Below are 25,594 nucleotides of genomic sequence, written 5' to 3'. Positions count from 1 at the left end.
ACAAATAACTTAATTGGAAATTCTTTTTTTTTTTTTTTGAGAAATCCAATACTTTTATCAGATCTCTCTCTCTGTACTTTCTTTCACTTGTTTCTTTCTCCCCTCCATCTCCCTTCCTCTCTCTTTAATTTTTTTTTTTTTTTTTTTTTTGAGACAGGGTCTCACTGTGTCACCCTGGCTAGCCTTGAACTCACTCTGTAAAGCAGACTGACCTCAAAGTCATAGAGATTCCCCTGCTTCCCAAGTGCTGGGATCAAAGGTGGTTACCCAGAACATTCTTAAATTAATTAATGTTCTTACTTTCTCTTTTTAAGAGTACATATGCCCAGTGTGTATGTCTGTGTGTGTGTGTGTGTGTTTGTATGTGTGTGCATGTGTGTGTATGCGCGCGCGCGTGTGTGTGCGCGTGTGGAGGTCTGAAGTTGTGTAATGGCTGCTTGATTGCTCTCCCCTCACTCTTCTCCATTCACTGAGCAGTCTCTCAGTTGAAGTGAACAAGCTGCACCCAGCTAGCCCGCTTGCTCAGGGTTTCCTTGTTCCCACCTTGCACAGGTTAGAATTCCAAGCAAGCTGCCACAGCAGTCTGGGTGCTAAGGATCTGAGCGTTGGTCTCTTGCCTGCTAAGGCCCTTGCTTGGTCTGCATCAGATCTCTTACTTGCACATGGGTGGTGCCTTCCTTGCTTGCTTTTCCAAAGAAACGTCAAACAATTACACTTAAAAACATGGGATAATCGTTTTGATTTTAAAATGAACTGCAATGAGCTAAGTATGATGAGTGATTCCTATAATCTCAGCACTTGAAAGTTTGAAGCAGGAGGATTACTGTGAATTCAAGGCTATCTGGAGCTACATACTGAGATCCTATGTCTTTTAAAAATAAACCAAAAAACAGAAACTAGGAATTGTGCAAACTTGTACGTTAACATTTAAGATAGTCATCCAACTGTCCATGAACCTTAGGCTATTGAGTGTTGAGCCCTCATATCTCCTGGTAAGTGAGCTCTTAGCCTCCTGAGCTGTGTCCCCTAGGCTTTCCCCTAGGGGACCTGTTTGGAAGCACAGTCTTGTTGAGTTGTCTAGGTATTGTTGAGTTATCTGGGTGGCTTTGGAATCCTCCAGGAAGACTTTGAACTTGCAGTCCCCCTGCCTCAGCTGTGACCACAGGTCCAATTCACCAGGCCTAGCTAGAAGTGATTATTGAGATCTCTGTGTGTATTTGAGCTTATGCGTTTGTGGGGTGTGCATGGGCAGCTGTGTTCTCTTCTGGGGTCCACATTTCCACATTCCCACATTTTCTTTTTTTTTTTTAATTTATTTATTTATTATGTGTAAGTACAGTGTAGATGTCTTCAGACACTCCAGAAGAGGGAGTCAGATCCAGATGGTTGTGAGCCACCATGTGGTTGCTGGGATTTGAACTCCGGACCTTCGGAAGAGCAATCGGGTGCTCTTACCCACTGAGCCATCTCACCAGCCCCCACATTTTCTTTTTGAGATCTTTTTTTTCCTTTAAAGTGTCTTGACAAGAAGGTTTTGACTCTTGTTCAGGAGCAGGTGTGCTCCTCACAAGCAGAAGAGCAGCGCTCTGGGGGCAGGAGATGCACCGGATTCTAATGCACTCATGACGGTGTCTGTTCCCATTGCCTGGGCTGCCTTGCCGTCTGTCACAGGCGACTTTAAGTGTTTTAATAGAATCAGGGCAAAGAGAAGTGGAAAGGGAAAGCAGGTCGGCCACTTTTAGTCACTTAAGTTCCAAGACAGCAGGGCTGATCTGTAAGCATGATTGGGGTGGAGGGGAAGCAAATTCAAACATTTGCCTCAGAGTCTTACAAAGTGGGAAGATACTGGTATCTTCTCCCAGACACAGTGCAGTGTCTGATAGCAGAGACTAATACTTACTCTCTTACAAGTCCCTCCCCTTATTGTACGTTGTTTACATTCATTAGGAAGATGTTGGCTCTCTCTCCATCCTTTCTTAGAGTAAGAAACTGCTATAGGAAGGGGTCCTTCTTTAGTGATAGCTGACCCAGTAAGTCTGAGTCAGGATTCTAATACAAAAAAGTAATTATTCCAACTCTTTCATTGGCATGGCCTCCCTGGGGGTATTTGGCCAGAGGTTGACCTGTCGCATTGGAGTGTTAAGCCTCCACCCAGGCTGCTTCATGACCAGGAAGAATTTTTCCTAGCAGGCCTTCATTATTACTTTAATATCTACACCCCAAGAGGTAACCTAAGAATCATTTAGGAACTAGATGGAAGGTCAGAGCCCCAGACACTTGGCCTTTCTAGTCTCTAGCAGGGATGAGGCTTCCAGGGCTCCCAAGGATGTTTCTGGATTTTTGCTAAGAGAGAAACTAGTTCTCATTGAGGGCTTTTACCCTAAACTGTGCAGCCAGTTCTCTATCTCTTGTTCTCATCATCCCTTCGCTCTGACGAGGTAACTCTAATGCCATCGTAGGGTTGGGCCAATGACCCATCTCAGCTAGCTGAATTTGGGGTGTCAGAGTCACAGTTTTGGGGTACCCCTCCAGGGAGCCTACCTAAAAAACCTCAACTGTTAGATGTAGGGAGGAAAGAATCATTGACTGCTGTCTGGAAAGATGTGAGGGAGATGTGTTATCCTAGGCAGGGAGAAGCCAGAGACATTGGGCTCACAAGAGCATCCGTCTGCTGGGTCCTTCTCATGGTTCTCTTGGCCTCCACGGCTGACTGGACATCGATGAAACTAAGATCTGTTTTCATGCACTTTGAAAGCTGTTGGATAGACTAGAAACAGTGCAGAGGGACAGAGAGAAGACATTTAGCTAGCATTTGATTTTCTTTTCTTTTTTTTTAAAGGTTAAAACAATACTGAGCCTTCCTTACTCGGATAGTCATTGAAGTGTTTAATTGAGCCAAAATCTGAGGTCTTATATCTGGGTAGCATTTTTTTTTTTTTTTTTTTAATTAAGAAGAAAATCTCTGGGCTGGAGAGATGGCTCAGTGGTTAAGAGCACTGACTGCTCTTCTGGAGGTCCTGGGTTCAATTCCCAGCACCCACATGGTGGCTCACAACCATCTGTAACAAGATCTGGCGCCCTCTTCTGGAGTGTCTGAAGACAAGTACAGTGTACTTACATATAATAAATAAATCTTTAAAAAAAAGAAGAAGAAGAAAATCACCAGTGAGACTTAATCTAGGTAACAACCCAGATAGTTTTAAGTCTTACATCTGGGAACTGTGAGCCTCTGGATAGTTACAAAACCTAACAAACACACCCATCATTTTAGTTTGGGGTTGTACTTTTGGGATGGGTGTTTAAGACAATGCAGGTGGCCAGAATTATTTTTTTCTTCTTTTTTTTATTTTTAGTTTTTAGTTTTTTTCTTCTTTATACTGTCAAGTTGAGGGTCTAGTTCTTGGGTCACTTGTGCTTGAGAGAACTGGTTCCTTCTTTGCCAGTTTATCTGTGTGAGCGTCAGCCAGAGGCCAGCGTGACCTTGCCTCTGCTTGGAAGCAGTGAGGAAATCCTTTACATTGACTCTCCTCTTCGTAGATTGGACACTGGTTGGTGTCTCTTCGGTCTCCTTGAACAAGGGAACAGGAAGTTCTCCATGTAGTTACAGGCCATTTTGAAAGCTGCCCCATAATTCCCTGGGAGCTAGTTGTTGGTTGATCTTGGAGGGCGAGGGGAGTACCTTCTCCCTGTTAGTCTGTCTGGCCACATTAGTGTAGCTTCTGAGTATGGCTATTAAATATGCAGAGGATTAGCTGCATATTTAACTTTTAACTACTGGATAGTAGTTCAGAAACTAGGCATGTCTAAATAAATGTTGATGAGACATTCTTTTTAATGTGCTTGTTGAACTTTGACCTTATTCTTTTTGGTATCTTTTTATTTAGTGGAAGCGGAGAGTTTCTAAAGAGGTAGAATAAAGCAGAATTAATATAAAATTAAACGTGTATCATTGAGTATTTAAAATATGGAAGTCTTTAAAGTTTGTGTGTCATATTGTTCAGTAATGGTAATTGTTAAGTATGTGCTAAGAGAATAAAAATTCCAAAAGAAAATTTGATGGAGCAGAGACAGATGTATTTATCAGTCCCCCCTTTTTTTGTTCTTTTATATTTTTGAGAGCATTTTCAATATAGTCTAGACTGGTCTAGAAGTCCAAATTCTTCTGCCCTGCTCCCCCCTAACCCCCTGTTAGAATTAAAGCTTTGTGCTACCACATCTGGCCAAAGTCCAGTTTTTGACTCCTCCTCTCCTGCTGACATTGCCAGGCCTTGGATTATGACCAGGTTCATAGGGATCAATTGCTCCCCCTGTGGAGCAAGCCGTTTGAGTGCATGTCTGAGAAAGCAGGCGATTAGCCCTTTGTAATAGTCATGCTATCTATTATAGCACCAGTGGTGTCTTGCCTCTCGATCAGTGCTGAGTATATAGCTAATAACATTATATATATATATAAATATTAAAACAATTAAAAAGTGTTTACAGTGGAATTACATCATTCCCTTTTCTCCCTCCAGCCCCTCCTATGTACTCCGACTTGACTTCATTTAAATTTATTCCATTTTTCTTGTGTTGTTAAACACACGCATGCATATAAACACATACATATGAACACACACAACCTGCTCAGTCCATATGATGTTACTTGCACATACGTATTTCAGGGCTGACCATTTAGTATTGGACAGCCAATTGGTGTGTGCTTCTCACCAGTGTGGCTGCCTGCACTGAGCAGGGGCGGCCCCGATAGCCAGTAAGGAAGGGCTGCTGTGCCTCATGCTGGGCCAGGTGGGGATGGTGGAACTCTTGCTCTATTTGCAGAATCCCAGGAAGGAGCCGGTTTACCTTTCTGGCTATGGAGTGGAACTGGCGATCAAGAGCACGGAGTACAAGGCCAAGGATGATACTCAGGTGAAAGGTGAATTTGTAAAAATAAGACCATGCTTTCTCTTGCCTTTATGTATGAGTTCATGGGGAATTGGCTTGTCACGTCTGGGTGGGAACCTTCAGCACATTTTCTAGGCCTGTATTTTTGTCCTCTGTAACGTATGGGCAGTGATAAGTTCTTTTTCAAGGAAGATAATGTAAGTCGAGAATTTGGGGTGGATATTGTGGTGTGTGCTTAACAATCTCAGTGCTGAAGCAGGAGGATTATAGTTCAAGGCTGCCTGTCCTGTCCTGTCCCCAAACAGTGAAAACAAGGAAGGGTACACGGAAACAAAGCGAAGCCCACGAGGCTGCCTGTGGTGTTTTACCCAGGTGATGTGATCAGCAGCAGCTGTTGTTGATGTTTTATTTTTACATTTTAGTTTTTTTCGTCTTTATTCTGTCAAGTTGAGGGTCTAGTTCTTGGGTCACTTGTGCTTGAGAGAACTGGTTCCTTCTTTGCCAGTTTATCTGTGTGAGCGTCAGCCAGAGGCCAGCGTGACCTTGCCTCTGCTTGGAAGCAGTGAGGAAATCCTTTACATTGACTCTCCTCTTCGTAGATTGGACACTGGTTGGTGTCTCTTTGTTCTCCTTGAACAAGGGAACAGGAAGTTCTTCGTGTAGTTACAGGCCATTTTGAAAGCTGCCCCATAATCCCCTGGGAGCTAGTTGTTGGTTGTGCATGTCACAGACAGGCCTTGCTGTGATTCTGGCATAAAAATCTAAATATCCTAGGCCTCATGGGTCATTTTTGTTTTTATTATTTTTGTACTTGGAACAGTTTTCTTTGGGTTCTTCCTCCCATAATACGATGTGTTTTTTTGTTTTTGTTTTGTTGAGACAGATTTTTTTTTCCATGTAGCCCTGGCTGTCCTGGAGCTCACTCTGTAGACCAGGCTGGCCTTAACTCACTGAGATCCTCCTGCCTCTGCTTCCCAAGTACTGAGACTAAAGGGATGAGCTGTCATACCCAACCCTGAAGTAATTTTTTTTAACCACAAGTTTTACTTGCTGTCTTTTTTTTTTTTCTTTAAAAATCACTTTATTATATCTTTTTGTACTGTGTGGTACTGAGTTCAGAGCCTTGTGTGTGATGATGCATGTCCTCCGTTATCTCACCATTGAGCTGCATCCACATTCTTTTTAATGTTTTTGTTTGTTTGTTTGCTTTTCATTAAGTTATCCAGGCACACTAAACTATCTAGGCCAGTCTTGAACGTGAGCCTCCTGTCTCAGCTGGAATTATGGTGCATGCCATTATATTCTCTAAGCTGCTTTTAAACATGAAATGATGGATTTGAATAGTGAAGCAAATGGAAAATGGTGTGCTGCTCTCTCAGTGATGTTTAGGATTTTTTAAACTGTAAATTCTTTAGAATTTAACTGTGAAAAAATATTTCATAATATTTAAATCTATTAATTTCAACATTTTTAATGTAAAATTTTCTAAGGCTTGAAAGAAAATTTATTCTTATTTTGTTCAGAAACACAAGAAATATCAAAACTCCATCGGTTTACTATCCAGACTGTGGTGGAACCGTTTCACTTCTATTCTGAGCTACTAGACATGCCTCTAATTTGTCTTTATAGGAACTGAGGTAAATGCCACGGTCATTGGGGAGAACGACCCTATTGATGAAGTGCAGGGATTCCTCTTTGGAAAATTAAGGTATGTTGATTCATGTTGCTGTACACCGTCCTTTGTTCCTGTGTCTTTCCCGTTGCTGTCTGAGTTGCAGCTCTACAGAATCCACCGCAGAGAAACCCTCTCACTTGCAGTCAGCGTGGCTGTTTTGTTCTAGTGAAACGCACTGCTCTTGGATGGCACTGGAGTTACCTGCCCACGCTGAAGTGGGTTTCTTTTCCTCTCAGTTGATAGCATACAGTTACAGATCCTTGTTTTGAGTAGCGGAAAAGATCACATTCTATTCTTCACATGGTTGGAAGTAGTGAATGGGGTTAATTTCTTATGCTGAGCAGAATCTGAAAAAAGAAGACAAAGTGTATAGTAAGTAGACTTAAAATCATGCAATAGAGATAGTGTTCCGCTAGCCAATGGGAAGTTTTTTCTTTAATATATATTTGTTTGTCTGTTTAGTTTCTTTGAGGCAGGGTTTTTCTGTGTAGCCCTAGTTGTCCTGGAACTTGATTGTAGACCAGGTTGGCCTCGAACTCACAGAGATCCACCTGTCTCTTGAGTTCTGGGATTAAAGGCATGCAACACCATGCCTGGCCTATGTTATTGGTATTGTTTGAGTGAGGTCTTCCTTTGTAGTCCTGGTTGTTCTGGAATTCTCTATGTAGACCAGGCTACCCTCAGTCATGCAGAGGTCTGCCTGCTGCTGCTTCCTAGACGCAGATCAAAGACATGGGCGATCATACCTGGCAGAAAATGATTTTTTTACTTAATTAACCTACCTTTTACTTATTCACTTTACATCCCACTCACTGTCCCCCTCCTGATAATCTTCTCCCACAACTCTTTCCCATGCCTGCTCCCCTCTCTGAGTGGGTGGGGCTCCCCTGTATCCCCTGACCCTGGCACTTCAGGTCTCTGCGAGGCTAGGCGCCTTCTCTCCCACTGAGGCCAGAAAAGGCAGCCCATCTAGAAGAGCATATCCCACAGACAGGAAACAGCTTTTAGGATAGCCCTGGTTCCAGTTGCTTGGGACTCATGAAGACCAAGCTGCACATCTGCTGCATATGTGCAGAGAGGCCTAGGTCCAGCCTGTGTATGTTCTTTGGTTGGTAGTTCAGACTCTGAGACTCCCAAGGGTCCAGGTTAGTTGATTTTGTTGGTCTTCTTGTGAATTTCCTATTCCCCTAGGGCCTGCAATCCTACAGAAGATGATTTTAATGATGGAATTCGTTTCATAATTACACAGATCATTTGTGACAACATCATAATTTATAGCTGAACATTATTCTTGACTGTGGTGACTTGATAAATTTTTTAGTCTCAAATTCTGCTGTGTGGGAATTTCAGTTAGAAATTTTGCAGTGTGTTGTCCTTTTAAAAAAATAAAATATGATGGTAAATAACATGCTAGGCTCACTCTCATATCTGTCAGCTATGGTGACGCTTGGCTGAAAGAAACAGTGTAAGGAGGTTTCCAGTTCCGGCTGCAATGTCTTCTTCCCTTTTGGGTGGATTACTGTTGGTTGACTCCCTACCGTGGACACTTGCCTGTCATCTCTTTTTAGCTCTGGCTAGTCAGGTGCCACTTTTATTTGATCAAGATTTCCAGAGTCTCTTTTAGTACTCTTTCTATGCTTTTAATTATATTTATTTATTTCGTGTGTGTCATGGGAACGGGGCCTGAGTCCAGGGTATGCACACGGACCTAGTTCTCTGATTCCTGCACCCAGTCCTGGGGATCTGAGTCAGGTTGTCAGGGTTGGTGGCAAGCCTTCACTGCTGAGCCCTTTTGTTGTTCTCTGGGTGATGCTGTGGTTTTATGCGTTCGTAGCACAAAAGCTTCATGTAGAATATACAACATTAATGTACTTTTAGAGGACAGCTGTTGTGCTTTAAAATCTTTTGCCCATATTGAGGAAAGTTTCTTAGGTTTGGGAGAGGAAAATTATGAAGATTAAATTGGAGTCCTTTGCTAAGTGTACTATGAGGGATCACAGTGAAAAGAGTCGGTTCTGTTTCTGTCAGAGAACTGTACCCCGCCTTGGAAGGACAGCTGAAAGAGTTCCGGAAGCACCTCGTGGAGAGCACCAATGAGATGGCCCCCTTGAAAGTCTGGCAGCTGCAAGGTAATGGACGCTCAGCTCACTTGAGCTGTGGTGCTGTGCTCTGTGGTGTTAAAGGAACGCAGAACTCGGGCTGGGGATGTAGCTCAGTTGTTAGAGTGCTTGCCTAGCCGCCCGCACAGAGCCCTAGATGTGCCTCTCAGCACCACACTAACCGGGATTTGTACTGGATGCCTGTAATCCCAGCACTGTGGCTAAGGCAGGATGAGTGCCATGAGTTCCAGACCAACTTGTGCTATAGAATGAAACCTTGTCTAGGGGCAGGGGCAGGGGGATTAGGGAGTGCAGAGCTTGAATAAAATCTACTAGATTCTAAGAGTACCATAGATCATGACATGCACACCCCTACACACACACACACACACACACACACACACACACTTAAAATTGAAATATATTTACCCTCTCCCCTTATACCTTCTCAAATTCATGGTCTCTTTTCTTTTTAATTATTATTCATATATATAATATATATAATACATACATTCATACATATATATGTGTATATATATGTACGTATATATACATATGTGTGTATATATATGTGTGTGTGTGTATATATATATATATATATATATATATATATATATATATATGTATGTATGTATGAATAGATAATGTGCTGAATTGTGTAGTGTTGCTTGTGTATGTATGCCTTCAGGGCTGACTACCTAGTATTGGATAACCAATGAGGGGCTCACCCCCTGGTAAGCCCAAATCTTTACTTTTTAACATGTTTGTTGTTGGTGTATAAAATCTATTGATTTTTCTAAATTGATTTCGTATCCTGCCATTTTGCTGAAATTGTTGACCAATTTCTGAAGTTTTCTGGTGGACTTTGGGATTTCTAATGCGTCATATCATGTCATCTGCAAATAGTTTGGCCTCTTTTCTTATCTTGTCTCCTTAATTTCTTACCCTTACCTTATTGCTCCAGCTAGTGTTGTGAGTCCTTTATTGAAAAGGTGTGGGGATAAAGGACAGCCATGCTCCTTTCCTAATTTTAATGTGATTTAAGTTTTTCTTCATTTAGGATAATGTGGGTTTGTCGTATATAGTCTTCATTGTGGTGAGGCATGGTCCCTCTAGGGTTACTGTCTCTAGACTTTTATCATGAAGCCATGTTGGAGTTTTTTTCTAAATATATTGAGATGATCGTATGATTTTTTTTTTTTTTTAATTTGTTTTGAGACAAGGTCTTATCATGTCCTGGCTAGCTTGGAACTCACTATATAGATCAGGCTGACCTCGAACTCAGAAATCTGCCTGCCTCTCTTTCTGAGTGCTGGGATTAAAGGCATGCGCCACCATGCGTGCCTGGCTAGCAATGGTTATATGATTCTTTGTCTATTTATGATTTATTACATTACCTACTTATTTATGTTGAACTATCCCTGTAACATGGGGATAAAGTTAACTTTGTCATGGTAGGTAATTTTTTTGCTATCTGCCTTTATGGGATTGCAAGTAAGTAAGTAAGGACTTATGAATATATTTTCATCATGGATATTGGCCTGGAGTGTTCTTTTTTTGTTGTGTTTTCATTTTGATATTGAAGTACTGGCTTAGTAGAAGTTTGGACATACTCCTTCTGTTTCTATTGTTTTAAAATAAATTTAAGAAATATTGGCTCTAGATCTTTGAAAGTCGCATAGAATTCTGTGTGACTCCATCTGGGCCAGAACTCTCTTTCATTGGAAGGCTTTACTTGCTGTTTGAAATCTTCTCACTTGTTACAGGTGTTGATTTTTTTTTTTTTTTTTTTTGGTTTAACTTTGGTGTTTTGCATGGATCTAGAAATTTGTCCATTTCTTTTATATTTTCCAGCTTAGAGGAATTCAGGTTTGTCTTAGTTAGGGTTTTACTGCTGTGAACAGACACCATGACCAAGGCAAGTCTTATAAAAAACAACATTTAATTGGGGCTGGCTTACAGGTTCAGGGGTTCAGTCCATTATCATCAAGGTGGGAGCATGGCAGTATCCAGGCAGGCATGGCACAGCAGGAGCTGAGAGTTCTATGTCTTCATCCAAAGGCTGCTAGTGGAAGACTGACTTCCAGGCAATTAGGGTGAGGATTTTATACCCACACCCACAGTGACACACCCATTCCAACCAGGTCACACCTATTCTAACAAGGCCACACCTTCAGATGGTGCCACTCCCTGGTCCAAGGATATACAAACCATCACATTCCACTCCCTGGTCCCCATAGACTTGTTCAAAAACATGAGTCTATGGGGGCCACACTTAAACATAGCATAATGCAAAATGCATTTAGTCCAACTTTCAAAGTCCTCATAGTCTATAGCAGTCACAACAATGTTAAAAGTTCAAAGTTCAAGGTCTCTTCTGAGATTCATCCAACTTAATTAACTGTAATCTCCAGAGCAAGGCAGGAAACCAGCTGGGCAAACTCCAAACTCTGCATCTCCATGGCTGATGTCAAAGCGGTCTTCAGATCTCCACTCCTTTTTCATCTTTGTTGACTGCAACAAACTGCTTTCTCCTAGGCTGGTTCCACTCCCTGTTAGCAGCTTTCCTCAGCATGTATCCCATGGCTCTGGCATCTTTAATACCTTTGAGTCTCCAAGGCAATTTCAATGTTACAGCTTCTTGTTTTAGTGTCTGGGATTCCACTTGATCTTTTGGACTCCTCCTAAGGGCTAGCATCACTTTTCCAGCTCTGCTCTCTAAGCTCAGGTTGATCCACTCCACTACGGCTGCAGTTCTTGGTGATCACTCCATGGTACTGACATCTCCAATACACTGGGGTATTCCACACCAACTAGGCTTCACAATAGCCTCTCATAGGCTCTCTTCAGGGTTCCAAGCCTCAAATCCTTTGCATGACCCCTTCAGTCCTAAGCCATCAACTACAGCTGAGGCTTCACCTTCTCCAATGGCCTTCCCTGGCCTCTCACAGTGCTAAGCCTCAGCTTCTCTCCATGATCCCTTCATTCCTTCACAAAGCAGTACCACCTGAGTGTCTCTTACACATTACCAAGTCCAGCCGCAGCATGAGGTACAACCTTGGGTATCTCTGGAACACAGCTTCTTTGTGCTCCCAGAAAACAATTTCCAGAAGATTTCACCTCAACAATGCTGGCCTCTTCTTAATCACCGCTAATTCCTTAGCTCCAGCTAACCAGCATCAATTTTCCCAGTAGTTCCTTCCATTCTTAACTCTAGAGCCAGAGGCACATGGCTGAAGCTGCCGAGTTCTGCTGCTTACAGGAACTAGAACATGATCCCCTTGTCCTATTACATTATCACTAGCTTTATGTTTTCTAAATCCTTCACTGCCTAAGCTTGGCTATCCTGGATCTTGCTCTGTAGATTGACCTTGAATGCAGAGATCAGCATGCCTGTCTCCTGAGATTAAAGGTGTGTACCACCATGCCTGGATTTAATTTAGCTGGGTAGGATCTTGCCCCAAGGTCCCACTCCCTTAATCTGTTATCTCCTAGAACACAGGATTTTGCTCCACTTCACTTCCTGGTATGCCTTTAATACTCAAACCATATATTTTAAATTTGGCCTTTCTAAGCTTGCTATGCTTGTTCAAACTTCTCTTTGTGAGACTTAACCAGAGAACAGAGTCTCTGCTGGGCTTTTTTGAAACTTCCTTTGTTAATTCAATTAATCCAAGTCTCTTCACCTTAGCCTCAGGCAAACTTTTCAGACAAGGGTAAAAAGTAGCCACATTCTTCACCAAAATACCACAAAACCAGTCCTTATGCCACATTTTGAAATTCTTCTCCTTTGAAATCTCTTGGGCCAGGTCAACACAGTTCAAATCACTCCCAGCAACAAAATCTTCCATATTCCTACTAGGATGACCCATTAAGCCCCATTTAAAGCATTCCACTGCTTTCCAAATCCAAAGTCCCAAAATCCACATTCTTTCAAATAAAAGCATGGTCAGGCCTATCACAGCAATACCCCACTCCTGGTACCAACTTCTGTCTTAGTTAGGGTTTTACTGCTGTGAACAGACACCATGACCAAGGCAAGTCTTATAAAAAACAACATTTAATTGGGGCTGGCTTACAGGTTCAGGGGTTCAGTCCATTATCATCAAGGTGGGAGCATGGCAGTATCCAGGCAGGCATGGCACAGCAGGAGCTGAGAGTTCTATGTCTTCATCCAAAGGCTGCTAGTGGAAGACTGACTTCCAGGCAATTAGGGTGAGGATTTTATACCCACACCCACAGTGACACACCCATTCCAACCAGGTCACACCTATTCTAACAAGGCCACACCTTCAGATGGTGCCACTCCCTGGTCCAAGGATATACAAACCATCACAAGGTTTTTAAAGAATTTCCTTATGTGGATCTGAATTTCTTCGGTTGTAATGTTTCACTGTTCATTTCTGATTCTGTTCATTTTGGCTATCTCATTCTTTCTTTTGGTTAGGTGGGCCAAGGGTTTGTCAGCCTTGTTTAATTTCTCAAAGAACCAGCTCTTAAGATTCGCTGGTTCTTTGTATTATTTTCTTCATTTCTATTTCATTACATTCTGCTCTGAATTTTAACATTTTTTTTTTTTTTGCCATCTTCTGGACATGGGTTTCACTTTGTTCTTGTTTCTCTTGAGTTATACCATTAAGCCATTTATCTGTACTCTTTCTAATGTTTTTTAAAGATTTATTTATTTATTTTATGTATGTGAGTACACTGTAGCTGTACAGATGGTTGTGAGCCTTCATGTGGTTGCTGGGAATTGAATTTAGGACCTTGGCTCACTCCGGTCAATCCTGCTTGTTTGGTCCCTGCTTGCTCCAGTCCAAAGATTTACTTATTATTATAAATAAGTACACTATTGCCATCTTCAGACACACCAGAAGAGGGTGTCAGATCTCATTACAGGTGGTTGTGATTTGAACTCAGGACCTTCAGAGGAGCAGTCAGTGCTCTTACCCGCTGAGCCATCTCGCCAGCTCGTCTTTCTAATTTTTAATGTAAGCACCTAGAGCTCTTAAGTCTGATTGATCTTAATGTGCCACAGGGGTTTATTGTACTATATTTTCATTTTTATTTAGTTCCAGGAACTTCTTGAGGTCTTCTTTGATTCATTCATCTTTCGGTAATGTGTCTTTGAATCTCCATGAGTTTGTGTACTCACTAGAGATTTGTCGGCTGTTCATTTTAACTTTCATTGCATTGTGGTCAGATAGGATACGTGGTGGTGTTTCTGTTTTTCTGAGTTTGTTAAGATTTGTTTTGTGTCCTAGGATGTGGTCTGTTTTTGCAAAGCTCCCATGGGCTCATAATAGAATGTATATTATATTCTCTGGTGTTTATGTGGAATAGTTTACAATCTGTTAAGATCACTTGATATATGACACTATTAAATTCTCTTGCTTCTCTGCTAGGTTTTGTCATTTTGAGAGAGTACTATTACTATCATTAGGTTGATGCTACTCTTTGTCTAAGATTTGTTTATGAAATTGGGTGTACCAGAATGTCATGTGTGTTTGCTTAGTTACAATGTCCTCTCTGTTCGGTTTCCCTGGAGTAGGGGGAATCCCCTCCTGCTTTCGGTTAGTTTAGTCTGGAGTCTCGGAGAGCCGTGGCTGCTTGCTTCTCGGTGCTTCTGTCTGCAGTGCTTCTCCTCATCCTCTCTTGTTGAGATGGTACCTGTGTTTAAAGCTGAGGTGACTTTAGACACAGCACAGATATGGATTTTGCTTTTTCATCCATTCAGCCAGTCTGTGTCTTTTGACTGGGCAATTGAGGCCATTACTATTTAAGGTTACTATTGAAAGGTGTGTGTTGATTGCAATCTTTTTTCCTCTGAAAGTTTTGTTCTCAGTTGTGCTTTTTGTTTCATTGATTATAACATCATTTGTTCTTTCTACAGACTCGCAGATATCAGTAGTCACCCTTTCAGTCTGACATTACTGCTTGTAGTAGATATTATCTTGAGGGTTGATTTTGTAAATAGGAAAATTCTTTTAATCCTTTTATGTCACAGACAGTTTTGCTCTTTCCTTCAATCATGGCAGATACTTTTGCTGGACATAGTCGTCTAGCTTGGCATCCAGGGCCTCTTAGAACTTAGTGGGCGTCATTCCAGGGTCTTCTGGCTTTCAAAGTTTCTACTGAGAAGTCAGCTGTTACTCTTCTGTGGGTTTCCCTTTATTTGTCTTGTATTTTTTTCTCTTGTAGCTTCATACTGTGGGAGCGTTTTCTGGTCTTGTCTTTGGTGTTCTGTGTACTTCTTATATCCGTGTCTATTTCTTTCCTTAGTTTGGGGAAGTTTTCTTCTGTGATCTTGTTGAAGATCATCTGGTCTATGCCTTTGATCTGGGATTCTTCTCCGTCATCTATGCCTATGATTTGAAGATTCCAGTACCTCAGATTTTAAAGCCAGAATGGCTGAGGGAAGACAGGAAATCCCCTGTAAACACACAGTATTAGGTAGGCTGCAGTGATACACACACCTCTTTTGGGATCAGATACATAACCTTACAATACGAGAAATATGTAGCTGTTTTTATGTTCCTCTTTGCATACGTTTTAAAAACCCAAGTGACAGGTTTTAATTTTAGGTTTATATATTTTTTAAAAATAGTGTTGAGGGTTAGATCTAGGCCCTCACATTGGGCATACACTCTACCACTGAGCTATAACCATGGTCTTGCATGCATTTTACAATTTATTATCATTGTGTTTATGTAGGCTGGTGTGCTATAATGCCCATGTGGTTTGTCCATCTTTGTTTTGGTTCCAAGAAATTGAACTCAGTCAATGAGGCTTGCATTATATGTAGCAAGCACCTGTACTCACTGAGCCTTCTAGCTGGTCTCCTGTACGCATTTGTACACGTCTTCATTGTGCATTTGTAGAATGTTAAAGGCACAGAAGGGCAGAATATATGTGCACTTTCCTTTTCTAAAGGATATTCCAAATTTTTCTCAAGCTATTTCCCCTGAGGTCACTGGGTAAATAATCTTAATGCTCTATTTTATAATACATTGTGAATCTAGACAACAGCAGGGTTTGGGCTCAGGCTCTCCTGCTAGGTGTTAGTTACTACACAGCGTAGGACTTCATGGATGGAGTCATGGATAACGTAGTAAGAGCTCCAGGGTCCACCTGACGAGGTCTGAGCTAAGCCTGGGACACCGTCGGGAATAGTTCCATTCTATGGCGTCTTCACCCTCAATGGATTGTGGGTAGTGTTGGGGACATTGTCTACCATCATTGCCATGGATTCCTCTGCTCTAATGTCACACGTGCTGTTGTGCAGATCTCAGCTTCCAGACTGCTGCCCGAATCTTGGCTGCTTCTGGGGCGTTATCTCTGGTGGTGATGAAGGACATTAGTCAGAACTTTCCTACCAAAGCCAGGTAGGTGCTAAGGTTTGGTACATCCCTCTCCTTCACGTTGTTCCCTGATGTTTTCATGTTTGCACAGAACATGATGTGACTACAATGTAAAAATGCTTCGATGTGAAACCTATTTGTAAGTACTGTTGTGATCAGTGTCTTCTTTCTAACACGTGACAACTGTTGGTTGTGTGGTTGAAGAGAGAGGGATTTAGACGCTCTTGGCACTGCTCCACTTAGGCCCATACTGCCATTTTAGAATCCTGATGAAGAGGGGCTTTGCCTAGGGCTCAGTGACAGAACACTTGCCTCGTGCACAGGGCTCTGGGCTTAATCCTCAGTTCTTCTGAAAGGAGGAGGAAGAGAGAAGAGGGATTCAGGGTCCTGACTTAGAAACAGACTCAGGGAGACTGACTTGTTCATAGTAACAGAATGAATTTCCTGACATTGCCGTCTATTCTGTAATGTTACTCTCTGTTCTATGAATGTGAGGCAAAATTGTCTAAAAGCCAAATTCTTAGAAACTTTTCCAGATGTTGTCTCAAATAACTAAGATTAAATTCTTGGCTAAGAGTTTCCTAAGTAAGCCCCCCTTTCACCGTGGAGTGCCCACGGAAGATTTCTTCAGCCATTACGCTTCTGGAAGACACACACACAGCGTTCAGCCTCCACGAGAGGATTTAATAGGACTAGCAGTCAGCCAGAGTGCGTTTCTGCTGGCTAGTTATCCGAGCAGCAAATGTCACATCAGTAGTAGGGCCACATAGTCAAGAAATCGGCAGCCACCAGACTTGTCACGTCCTGCCACCATGCGGCTTTCTGCATCTGCAGGGTGAACACGTTTGCCAGTTCTGCAGCTGTGAGGTTTACTTAGTTCTTATTTTATGATTTATTGAGTCATATGTTTCATGTATAAAAACAGGAAAATTGGAGACCTTTATATGGAATGCTAAGCTAAACACTGATCACACTTTTATCCTTTTTTAGAGCAATAACGAAAACGGCTGTGAGCGCGCAGCTTAGAGCGGAGGTGGAGGAGAACCAGAAGGTATTGCTGACTGTTAGAAAATACTCCACTGTTGTAGAAGACACTCCTGTGCTGTAGCTTTAAAAAATGGAGAGACTTGAATTAAGTTAGTAGCATTTAGTAGTATTCCTCTTAGTAATACTATTACCATACAGTACTTTTTATCAGATTTGTAGCATTTTGTTTAAGGAGAGGCTCCTGACTGGAGGTTGGGGGTGCGGTCAACAGGGAGTGTGGGCCTCCTAAGTCTTTTTCCTTTAAGCCTTTCGTTCCTGCCTTTGGTGCATTCCACGTGGAAGCTGGGCTCTTGTCATCCTTTCCCGTCAGCCCCACATGTAGTTCCTGGAGGCTGCCAGGATGCTCACTGCTCCCTCCTATCCCTTTTGTTCCAGAATCCATCCATTGGCCTAGAGCTGTGGGTGTGTTCAGCTTATCCATCTATCTTCCTGTCTGTCCATCCATCCGTCCATTCATCCATCCATCCATCCATCCATCCATCCATCCATCCATCCATCCATCCATCCACTTACGGTTTTTCAAGGCAGGGCTTCTGTGTTGCTGATGCTCTTAGAACTCTGTAGATCAGATTGGCCCTGAGATTGACCTCCCTCTGCCTCCCAAGTGCTGAGATTAAAGGCGTGTGCCACCACACCTGGCCTCAATTATCTGTTTTTACTCCTAGATTTCATTATATGTAGGACGTTAGTTAATTAAGTAGATTTGAGAAAGAAAGAAACCAAGTACTTCACACATATTTACTAAATTAAAAACATCACCGTGGGTGGTGGTAACTACACCAGCAACCTCCCAAGTGTGAGAGTAGAGATAGGAGAACTGGAACTTCTTGGTCCATCCATTCTTGGCTATGTAGTGAGTTTGAAGCCAGCTTGGGGCACATGAGTCTCTGTTTCAAAAAAAAACAAAAACAAAAACAAATAAAAACACTCAATTTAGTAATTGCATTACGTTTATTTTCCAGAATAGCAGTGTTAACTATACCTTTGAATTTACGATCCCCTGTTTACTGCACTAAGGGTGGTGGGGTCTGGGAGAATAAAGCCTGAAAATGAAGTGGACTAAAGTCTCATGCTAAGCCAGCCTTACTCAGAACGTCAGACAGTTTGTACTCTGAGGGTTAAGAAGAGTCACGGAGTAAAGTATCCAGTCATAAGGGCAAACCACATGTGGCAAAGCCATGTTTTTCTAGAGAGGTGAGTAAACAGATAACAATAGCCAGCTGTAATGAGCAGCCTGATGTAACTCACTCCTACCCACCACACCTCGGAGGAGCACAGAAACAAGAACAATCCTGTATTTTCCAAGGAACGGAGGTCACAAGACTCTTGTCTTGTTTTCTTAGAGTTTTCTCACAAGCACTTGGAATTTCCCTCACATGACTCCATTCATTCTTGGTCCATGTTCTGACAGTTCCACATGCCAGGGAGGCAGAATATTAACTTATGTGAGCTATATTGGTATTTCTTGGATTTTTAATGTTTTTGAGTAAAGCATGTTATTTAAAAATGCTTAAATACATGCATACAAAATTCTTAAAGATGAAACACAAGTGTGCATGAAATCTTAAATCCAGTGTGATGAGTTTTCCCACTGTGAAATCTCCTCTGTGTTTCAGATCTTGATCTACATTGGGTTACATGTACAAGCTCAGAATTAGTCTTTCTTACCATCTCAGGGGCCCAGGCGAGCAGATTTGAAACTGTCCCATGGAGAAAATTCCAATTGTTTTCTATTTTATTTTATTTTATTTTATTTTATTTTATTTTAAGTGTGTGTGTGTGTGCGTGCAAATGTAAGTATATCATGGCTCACTATTGAGGTCAGAGGACACTTTGAGGAGACATTCTTGTCTTTTCCCTTGCTGAGGCAGGCTCTGCTTGTTTCTGACGCTGTACTGTATGCTCCAGGCTGGTTGTGCTGTAGGAGGATGGGTTAACAGATGTATGTACACTGCCACATCTGGTGTCTCACATGCACTCTGGGAAATGACTTGAGCTGGCTTGAAGGCTAGTGCTTCTGCCTGCTTGCCCTTCCCTGGTTTGGAGTTCTAATCCTTAGCTGCTTCAGCTCTCCATCATTTCTTGGGTTTTGTTGTTTTTGTTTTTAAGCGAATTTTGTTGTAGTTCATATTTAAAACCTTTTATATATTTTTGAGGTTATAATATAATTACATCTTTCTCTTCCTTCCTCCTCCCCCTCTTTATTCTTTCAGATTTATAGCCTCTTTTGTCGTTGCTGTATATGTAGATGTGTGTTTTCTATATTTTTGTGTTTTCATATTGTTTTCTGATTGATGCTGCCATGTCTGTGAAGCATGAGACACAGCTTCTCACTGTTCGGTTTTCCCATGAAGTGCTAGAATTCAGAAGTATACCTTTTCCTAATCCTCTGAGTACTGGGAAGTGAAGGTGTTCCTCAGAGTTCATCCAACATTCTGTTGTTGGTATCTGGTAACTCCCTTTGCACGGCACTCTACTGTCTAGCAATATTTTATCACTGTACTGTCTCGTGTACTGTACCTCTGTCCTGTCTAGAGAACTGTATCACTGAACTGCCTAGAGAACTGTATCACTGCACTGCCTAGAGAACTGCACCACTGCACTGTCTAGAGTACTTCTTCCAGTCCTCGACTTAATTAAGGGGCCTTTGTGTTGCTTGCCAGCTCAGTTTTGATTGGCATCACAATCAGGAAAAGCAACAGAAGCATAAAAAAGCAAAGCTTATGCACTGTAGTATAGCACTTGGAGACAGAGGTAAGGGGAATTCCAGAGCCCATGTGACTTGATAGAAGTGAGAATCCTCCTGAGTAGACGCTGTAGATAGCGTCTGCCTTCAGTATTAAGGAGATAATTGTAAAGGGCTTTCTAAGGCAGTGAACAAACATGTACATTCCATTGGTGTCCCGCATAAGGCAGAACTGTAAGATTTAGTTCTTTGTAGTCCAGAGAATTATTGGAAAAGGAACTCAAAAGAATAAATATCTTACTTATTGTGGGCCAAGAAGAAACATGTTATTTTAAAAATTAAATAGAGGTAATATTTGTTCAGTTAGTCCTATTTGTATTATGTTGTGTGTGAGGGATGCATGTATGTATGTACGTGTTTGAGTGTTTGTGGAACACATTTTTGTGGGTACGTATGCATTTGGGTGTATGTGTACAGAGGCTGGGGGTTGATGTTGGGGGTCTTTCTGATTTGTGCCCTACTTTATTTACTAAGGCACCTAGGACTCACACATTCAGCTTATCTAGCTAGCCAGCTTGTTTTTGGGGGTCCCATCTCTCCCACAGTGCTGAGGTTATGGATGGATCTCCATGCCTGCCTACCTGGCCTTCCCATGGGTAGCTCTGGGGATTTGAACCCCAGGCCTCCCTCTTGCATGGGAAGCATTTTCTTTATCCACTGAGCCACTCCCTGGCCTCTCTGTTTTCTTTCCTTCCTGATATGTGACCCTTGGTGTTTCCTGCTCCGAGTGCCCAATGTTATAGAAATCATCCTGTCATTATCAGGATGGAGGGAGGAGGGGAAGATGCAAGATGGAGGCCCAGTAAGGCGGTGTCTTTGCTCATTGCAGTGGGTGCTCAGGAGGGGAGGATGTGTGGAGAATATAGAAGCCAGTTTTTATTTGTTTGTTTGTTTCGTTTTGTTTTTGAGACAGGGTTTCTCTGTATAGCCCTGGCTGTCCTGGAACTCACTTTGTAGACCAGGCTGGCCTTGAACTCAGAAATCCGCCTGCCTCTGCCTCCCAAGTGCTGGGATTAAAGGCGTACGCCACCAACGCCCGGCTAGAAGACAGTCTTAACCTAGCCTAGGAATGTCAAGATTTATGTGGGCAGTAAAGCCCAGGAAGAGCAAGCTTTGCTAAATGTGCTCTCCCTGCCTTTGTGTGTGCTTTCAGTATTTCAAGGGAACTATAGGATTACAGCCTGGAGACTCAGCGCTCTTCATCAATGGACTTCATATTGATTTAGACACCCAGGATATTTTCAGGTATGGAAAATGTTTCTATTCTCTCCCTCTCTCCCTCCCCCTCCCTCCCTCCCCCTTTCCCTCTCCTCCCTCCCTCCCTCTCCTCTCCCCTCCTTCCCTTAGGTTTTATAACTGATGTGCTCAGGTTCATGTTTCTGCTCAGAGTGGCATGAGGGAAGGCTCATAGCTCATGATGCTCGCCGGAGCTGGGCTCATGCTCTGATGGGGTGGGCAGCATGATTCTTCCTGTCTTGTGGATCAGGGCATGTGCAAGGCTTGTGTGTTTTTAAGGATATATCTTTGGAGTTGTACTTATCTGATGTGAACCTCTATTCTTCGCCCACATATGCATGCATTTGCAAACATGTAAACTACATATGTACACATACATGTACTGCACACAATATGAAGTATAAATAACAAAGGCCTGTGAAATATTTCAGCAGGTGACATCACATGACATCAGGCATGCAAGCCTGACAGCCTGAGTTCAGTTCCTGGAACCCACATATAGGTGGAAGGAGAGAACTGAATCCACGCACATGCAGACATACTCTTTTTTTTTTTTTTTTTTTAAAGATTTATTTATTTATTTTATGTATATGAGTACACTGTAACTGAACAGATTGTTGTGAGCCTTCGTGTGGTTGTTGGGAATTGAATTTCAGGATCTCTGCTCGCTCTCATCAACCCTGCTTGCTCAGTCCCTGCTCTCTCTGTCCCAAAGATTTTATTTATTATTATACATAAGTACACTGTAGCTGTTTTCAGACATGCCAGAAGAGCGTCAGATCTCATTATGGATGGTTGTGAGCCACCATGTGATTGCTGAGATTTGAACTCAGGACCTTTGTAAGAGCAGTCAGTGCTCTTACCCGCTGAGCCATCTCACCAGTCCCGCAGACATACTCTTACACATCCTACACAAAGTACATGCAATAATTAGTAAATAAGTACATTTACTAAAACACAAACAAAACGTGGTGTAGGGCTAGGAGATGGCTTAGTCAGAGAAATGCTTAGGCCTGCGATCCTACTTATAAAGTCTAGGCTTTGTGGTATACACCTGTAATTCTGCTGCTGGGGAGGTGAGACAGGGATCCATGGGGCATTCTGACCAGCTAGTCGTGATGGACCAGTAAACTCCAGGGTCAGTGAGAGACTGCCTCAGAAAATAAGGTGGAGAGCAATGAAGATCCTGTCACTGACTGCTGGCCTCCATGCTTACACACAGGGGTACACGTGAACACATGCATGGGCACACACTCCTCCACTCACATACCATGCAGTATAAGTTGAGGGCTATTTCATTACTCATACAGAGATAATCTAAGTTTATACTGAGAGATGCTCTGCATGTCCACTGAGGATTTAAATGAGCAGGACCAGGAAAGCACATGAAGCCACTGACCTGCAGCCTCTGACCAGATGAAACAAGGGAAGAAGAACTCCGTGTGTGTGTGTGTGTGTGTGTGTGTGTGTGTGTGTGTGTGTGTGTATGTGTATGTGTTGACTGTTGTGAATTGAATCCATGGCCTCATATGCTAGGCAAGTGTTCTACCCTTGACTAGAAACCTTGCTTTTCCTGCAGTCTATTTGATACATTGAGGAATGAAGCCCGGGTAATGGAGGGTCTGCACAGACTGGGAATAGAAGGCCTTTCTCTACATAATATTTTGAAGCTGAACATCCAGCCCTCTGAGACTGACTACGCAGTAGACATCAGGAGTCCTGCTATTTCCGTGAGTATTCATTCTGAGTGATCCTGAGGCATTCTGGTCAGGCACTTTACAGCTTTTTAATTTGTGTTTTATCAAAGATTTATAAGTGCTTATTATGTGAGACTGTATCTCTGCAATAAGATAGGCATGTGCTTTCCTGTCTGTCTGCCTCTCTGTCTGTCTCTCTGTCTGTCTGTCTGTCTCTGGGTTTAAAGGCATGCACTGCCACTCTGGGCAGAAGGTAGGTTTTCACATGCCCTCAGAAGTTGTCTTCCAAGCACTGTGAGGGAGAAGCGTTCTTTCCAGGGCTGGAGAGGCGCTCAGTAGTTAAACCGCACACTGCTCTAGCAGAGAACCCGAGTTCAGCTCCCAGCATCCGCATCTGGGGTTTTACAGTCACCTGTGACTTCAGGTCTGGGATGATCAGATAACTAACCCCAGGCTGGCCCTCATGTGCACATACCCACACAAAAAGTCAAATAATTAAAAAACCATGAAAATAAATCTTTAAAAAAACGAAAAGGAAAGCATTCTCTGTGTTGTGTATTCATAGGATTTGCATGAACATCTTGGGAAGAGTGTGTACTTTCCCAATTGTGACTCAGTTTTCTGTGACTCTGTGACAACACGCATAGTTTAAACTTATTAGTACAGCAAATATTTCCAGTTAGTAGCCTTATTTAAAAGGACCTTATTATCTGCTGTGTGATCTCGATGTCATCGGTAAAAAGAACGGGGCTAGAGGTGCTTTGTCTCCCTCCTTGGCTTCTGTCTGCATTTATTCTGGAGGCATTTTATAAAAAGAAAGATGCTATACTGTGCATCAGACATGCCCATCCTACAGCCTTTCAGCCGCATGTATCCCAGGACAGCCACCGCTGCAGCCCAGTGTATGCATAGATGTTAGCACTTGGGCTGCATATGGGTAAACTCCTTGTCTGCATTCTGTCTCGGTGATAGAACCATTGCATAGTCTGATGCACACATACGGTTTGATTTGTGACTAAAAGGTTTTGCTTATAAAGGATAAGGAAAATAACATACTATGGAGATCAATGACCACATGACTCATTGCCATTGTTACGGACCACTCTCTGTGTAATCATTGCTGTTTCTGTTGAAGCTCTCTCTCTCTCTCTCTCTCTCTCTCTCTCTCTCTCTCTCTCTCTCTCTGTGCTCCTTCCTAGTTACCTCCTCCCCCTTCAGGCAGTGCCTTCCTCCAGAGGCTGGGGTGTGTTCCTCTGTCTCTAATTGTATACCTTTATTTCTTTTTAAGGGTTTTAAAAGTATTTTTGACAGTCTGGTGCTTCTGTGGGTGTCTCATTCCATAACCCCAATTTTATTTTTGTAACCACGCGTAGGGTCTGTTCTCCACACTCTCTTTATAGATGCCAAGGGCCCAGCATGTAGCAAGTAATAATTAAAGTCTTCTTAAATCAGGTAATTAAGACCATTTTAATGGTGGTTTTCAATTATTCATATTGCTGGGTGTGGAAGCCCACACCTTTATTAATCACAGCACTCAAAAGGCAGAGAGAGGCAAGTAGATCTCTGTGAGTTTAAAGCCATCCTGACCTGCATAGTGAGTTCCAGACCAGGCAAAGCTACATAGTGAGACCCTGTCTCAAAAAATAAACAATCAAATTCACATGGGTAGGTAATCTTTTTACTTAACAAGCCTTCTCTCTAAGGACTTAGTGAGGATGTTATCATCAGCGCTGGAGGACTTGGTGGTTTGGGAGGTCTTCAGCTGTGTTAGGTTAATTAGACTACACTAAGAGCTCTAGACACTGACATTGTAGGAGCATTCCTGGTCCTTTGTTTTTTAACATTTTACTTATTTTTTTAAAAAAAAACATCATTTAGGGGGCTGAAGAGATGGCTCAGTGGTTAAGAGCACTGACTGCTCTTCCAGAGGTCTTGAGTTCAATTCTCAGCAACCACATGGTGGCTCACAACCATCTGTAGTGGGATCCGATGCCCTCTTCTGGTGTGTCTGAAGACAGCTACAGTGTACTCACATAGATAAAGTCAATACATCTTTTTCAAAAACAAAAAGCATCACTCATACTTTTACAGATGAAAATTGAAGTTATACAGAGGTGTTTTAGGTATGATTTCTATTCTGAGATGAAACACCATGACTAAAAGCAAGCTAGGGGGAAAAGGGTTTATTTGGCTTATGTTTCCGTAACATTGTTTGTCACTGAAGGAAGTCAGGACAGGAACTCAAACAGGACAGGAACCTGGAGGCAGGAGCTGATGCAGAGGCCATGGAGGGGTGCTGCTTACTGGCTTGCTCTCCCTGGCTTGCTCAGCCTCTCTTATAGAACCCAGGACCACTAGCCTAAGGATGGCCACACCTACAATGGGATGGACCCTTCCCCACTGATCACTAATTAAGAAAATGCCTACAGCTGGATCTAATGGAGGCATTTTCTCAATTGAGGTTCCTTCCTTTCAGATAACTCTAGCTTGTATCAAGTTGACCTAAAACTAGCCAGCACAGGAGGCATATGGTAATAGTCTCCTCACCAGCCATCTTTCCTCTCAGAGTGGTGAGCAGGATTGCTGTGTGTCCTTCCAGAGCCCTCTGCTCACATAAGCAGGAGCATGTCTTGATTTTCCCTGCTCTCCCTCATCCACATGACAGGTGCTTATTGTCTCTGTGCCTTCTTTTCTGCCTTCCTGCTGTTGGAGATTCTTCCATGTTGGGTCTCTGTGACCTGTCTTCCTGCACACATGTGAGAGGTCGGTTGGGATGGATGCCTGGATGTGGAGTACTTAGTGGTTCTAGTTAGGGCTTAATGAGTATTGCAGACACTTAGTGGCTGGAG

General features: G+C 42.5%; 1 protein-coding gene across 2 annotated transcripts in view; it reads left to right on the top strand.

Annotated features, from left to right (window-relative positions):
• Uggt1 (UDP-glucose glycoprotein glucosyltransferase 1) overlaps positions 1–25,594 on the top strand; it is a 104,614-nt gene that overhangs the window by 29,184 nt on the left and 49,836 nt on the right. For both annotated transcript variants that reach the window (XM_021176559.2, XM_021176550.2), the window contains exons 7-13: positions 4,819–4,915; positions 6,514–6,592; positions 8,588–8,688; positions 15,944–16,043; positions 17,010–17,070; positions 20,966–21,057; positions 22,628–22,778. In XM_021176559.2, the coding sequence (XP_021032218.1) occupies positions 4,819–4,915; positions 6,514–6,592; positions 8,588–8,688; positions 15,944–16,043; positions 17,010–17,070; positions 20,966–21,057; positions 22,628–22,778 (681 nt within the window). The remainder of the gene's footprint in view (positions 1–4,818; positions 4,916–6,513; positions 6,593–8,587; positions 8,689–15,943; positions 16,044–17,009; positions 17,071–20,965; positions 21,058–22,627; positions 22,779–25,594) is intronic.

This window comes from Mus caroli, unplaced genomic scaffold, assembly GCF_978045245.1.
Source record: "Mus caroli unplaced genomic scaffold, Mus_caroli_1 scaffold_1, whole genome shotgun sequence".
Lineage (NCBI taxonomy): Eukaryota > Metazoa > Chordata > Mammalia > Rodentia > Muridae > Mus > Mus caroli.
This window is presented reverse-complemented; position numbering and strand designations above follow the sequence as displayed.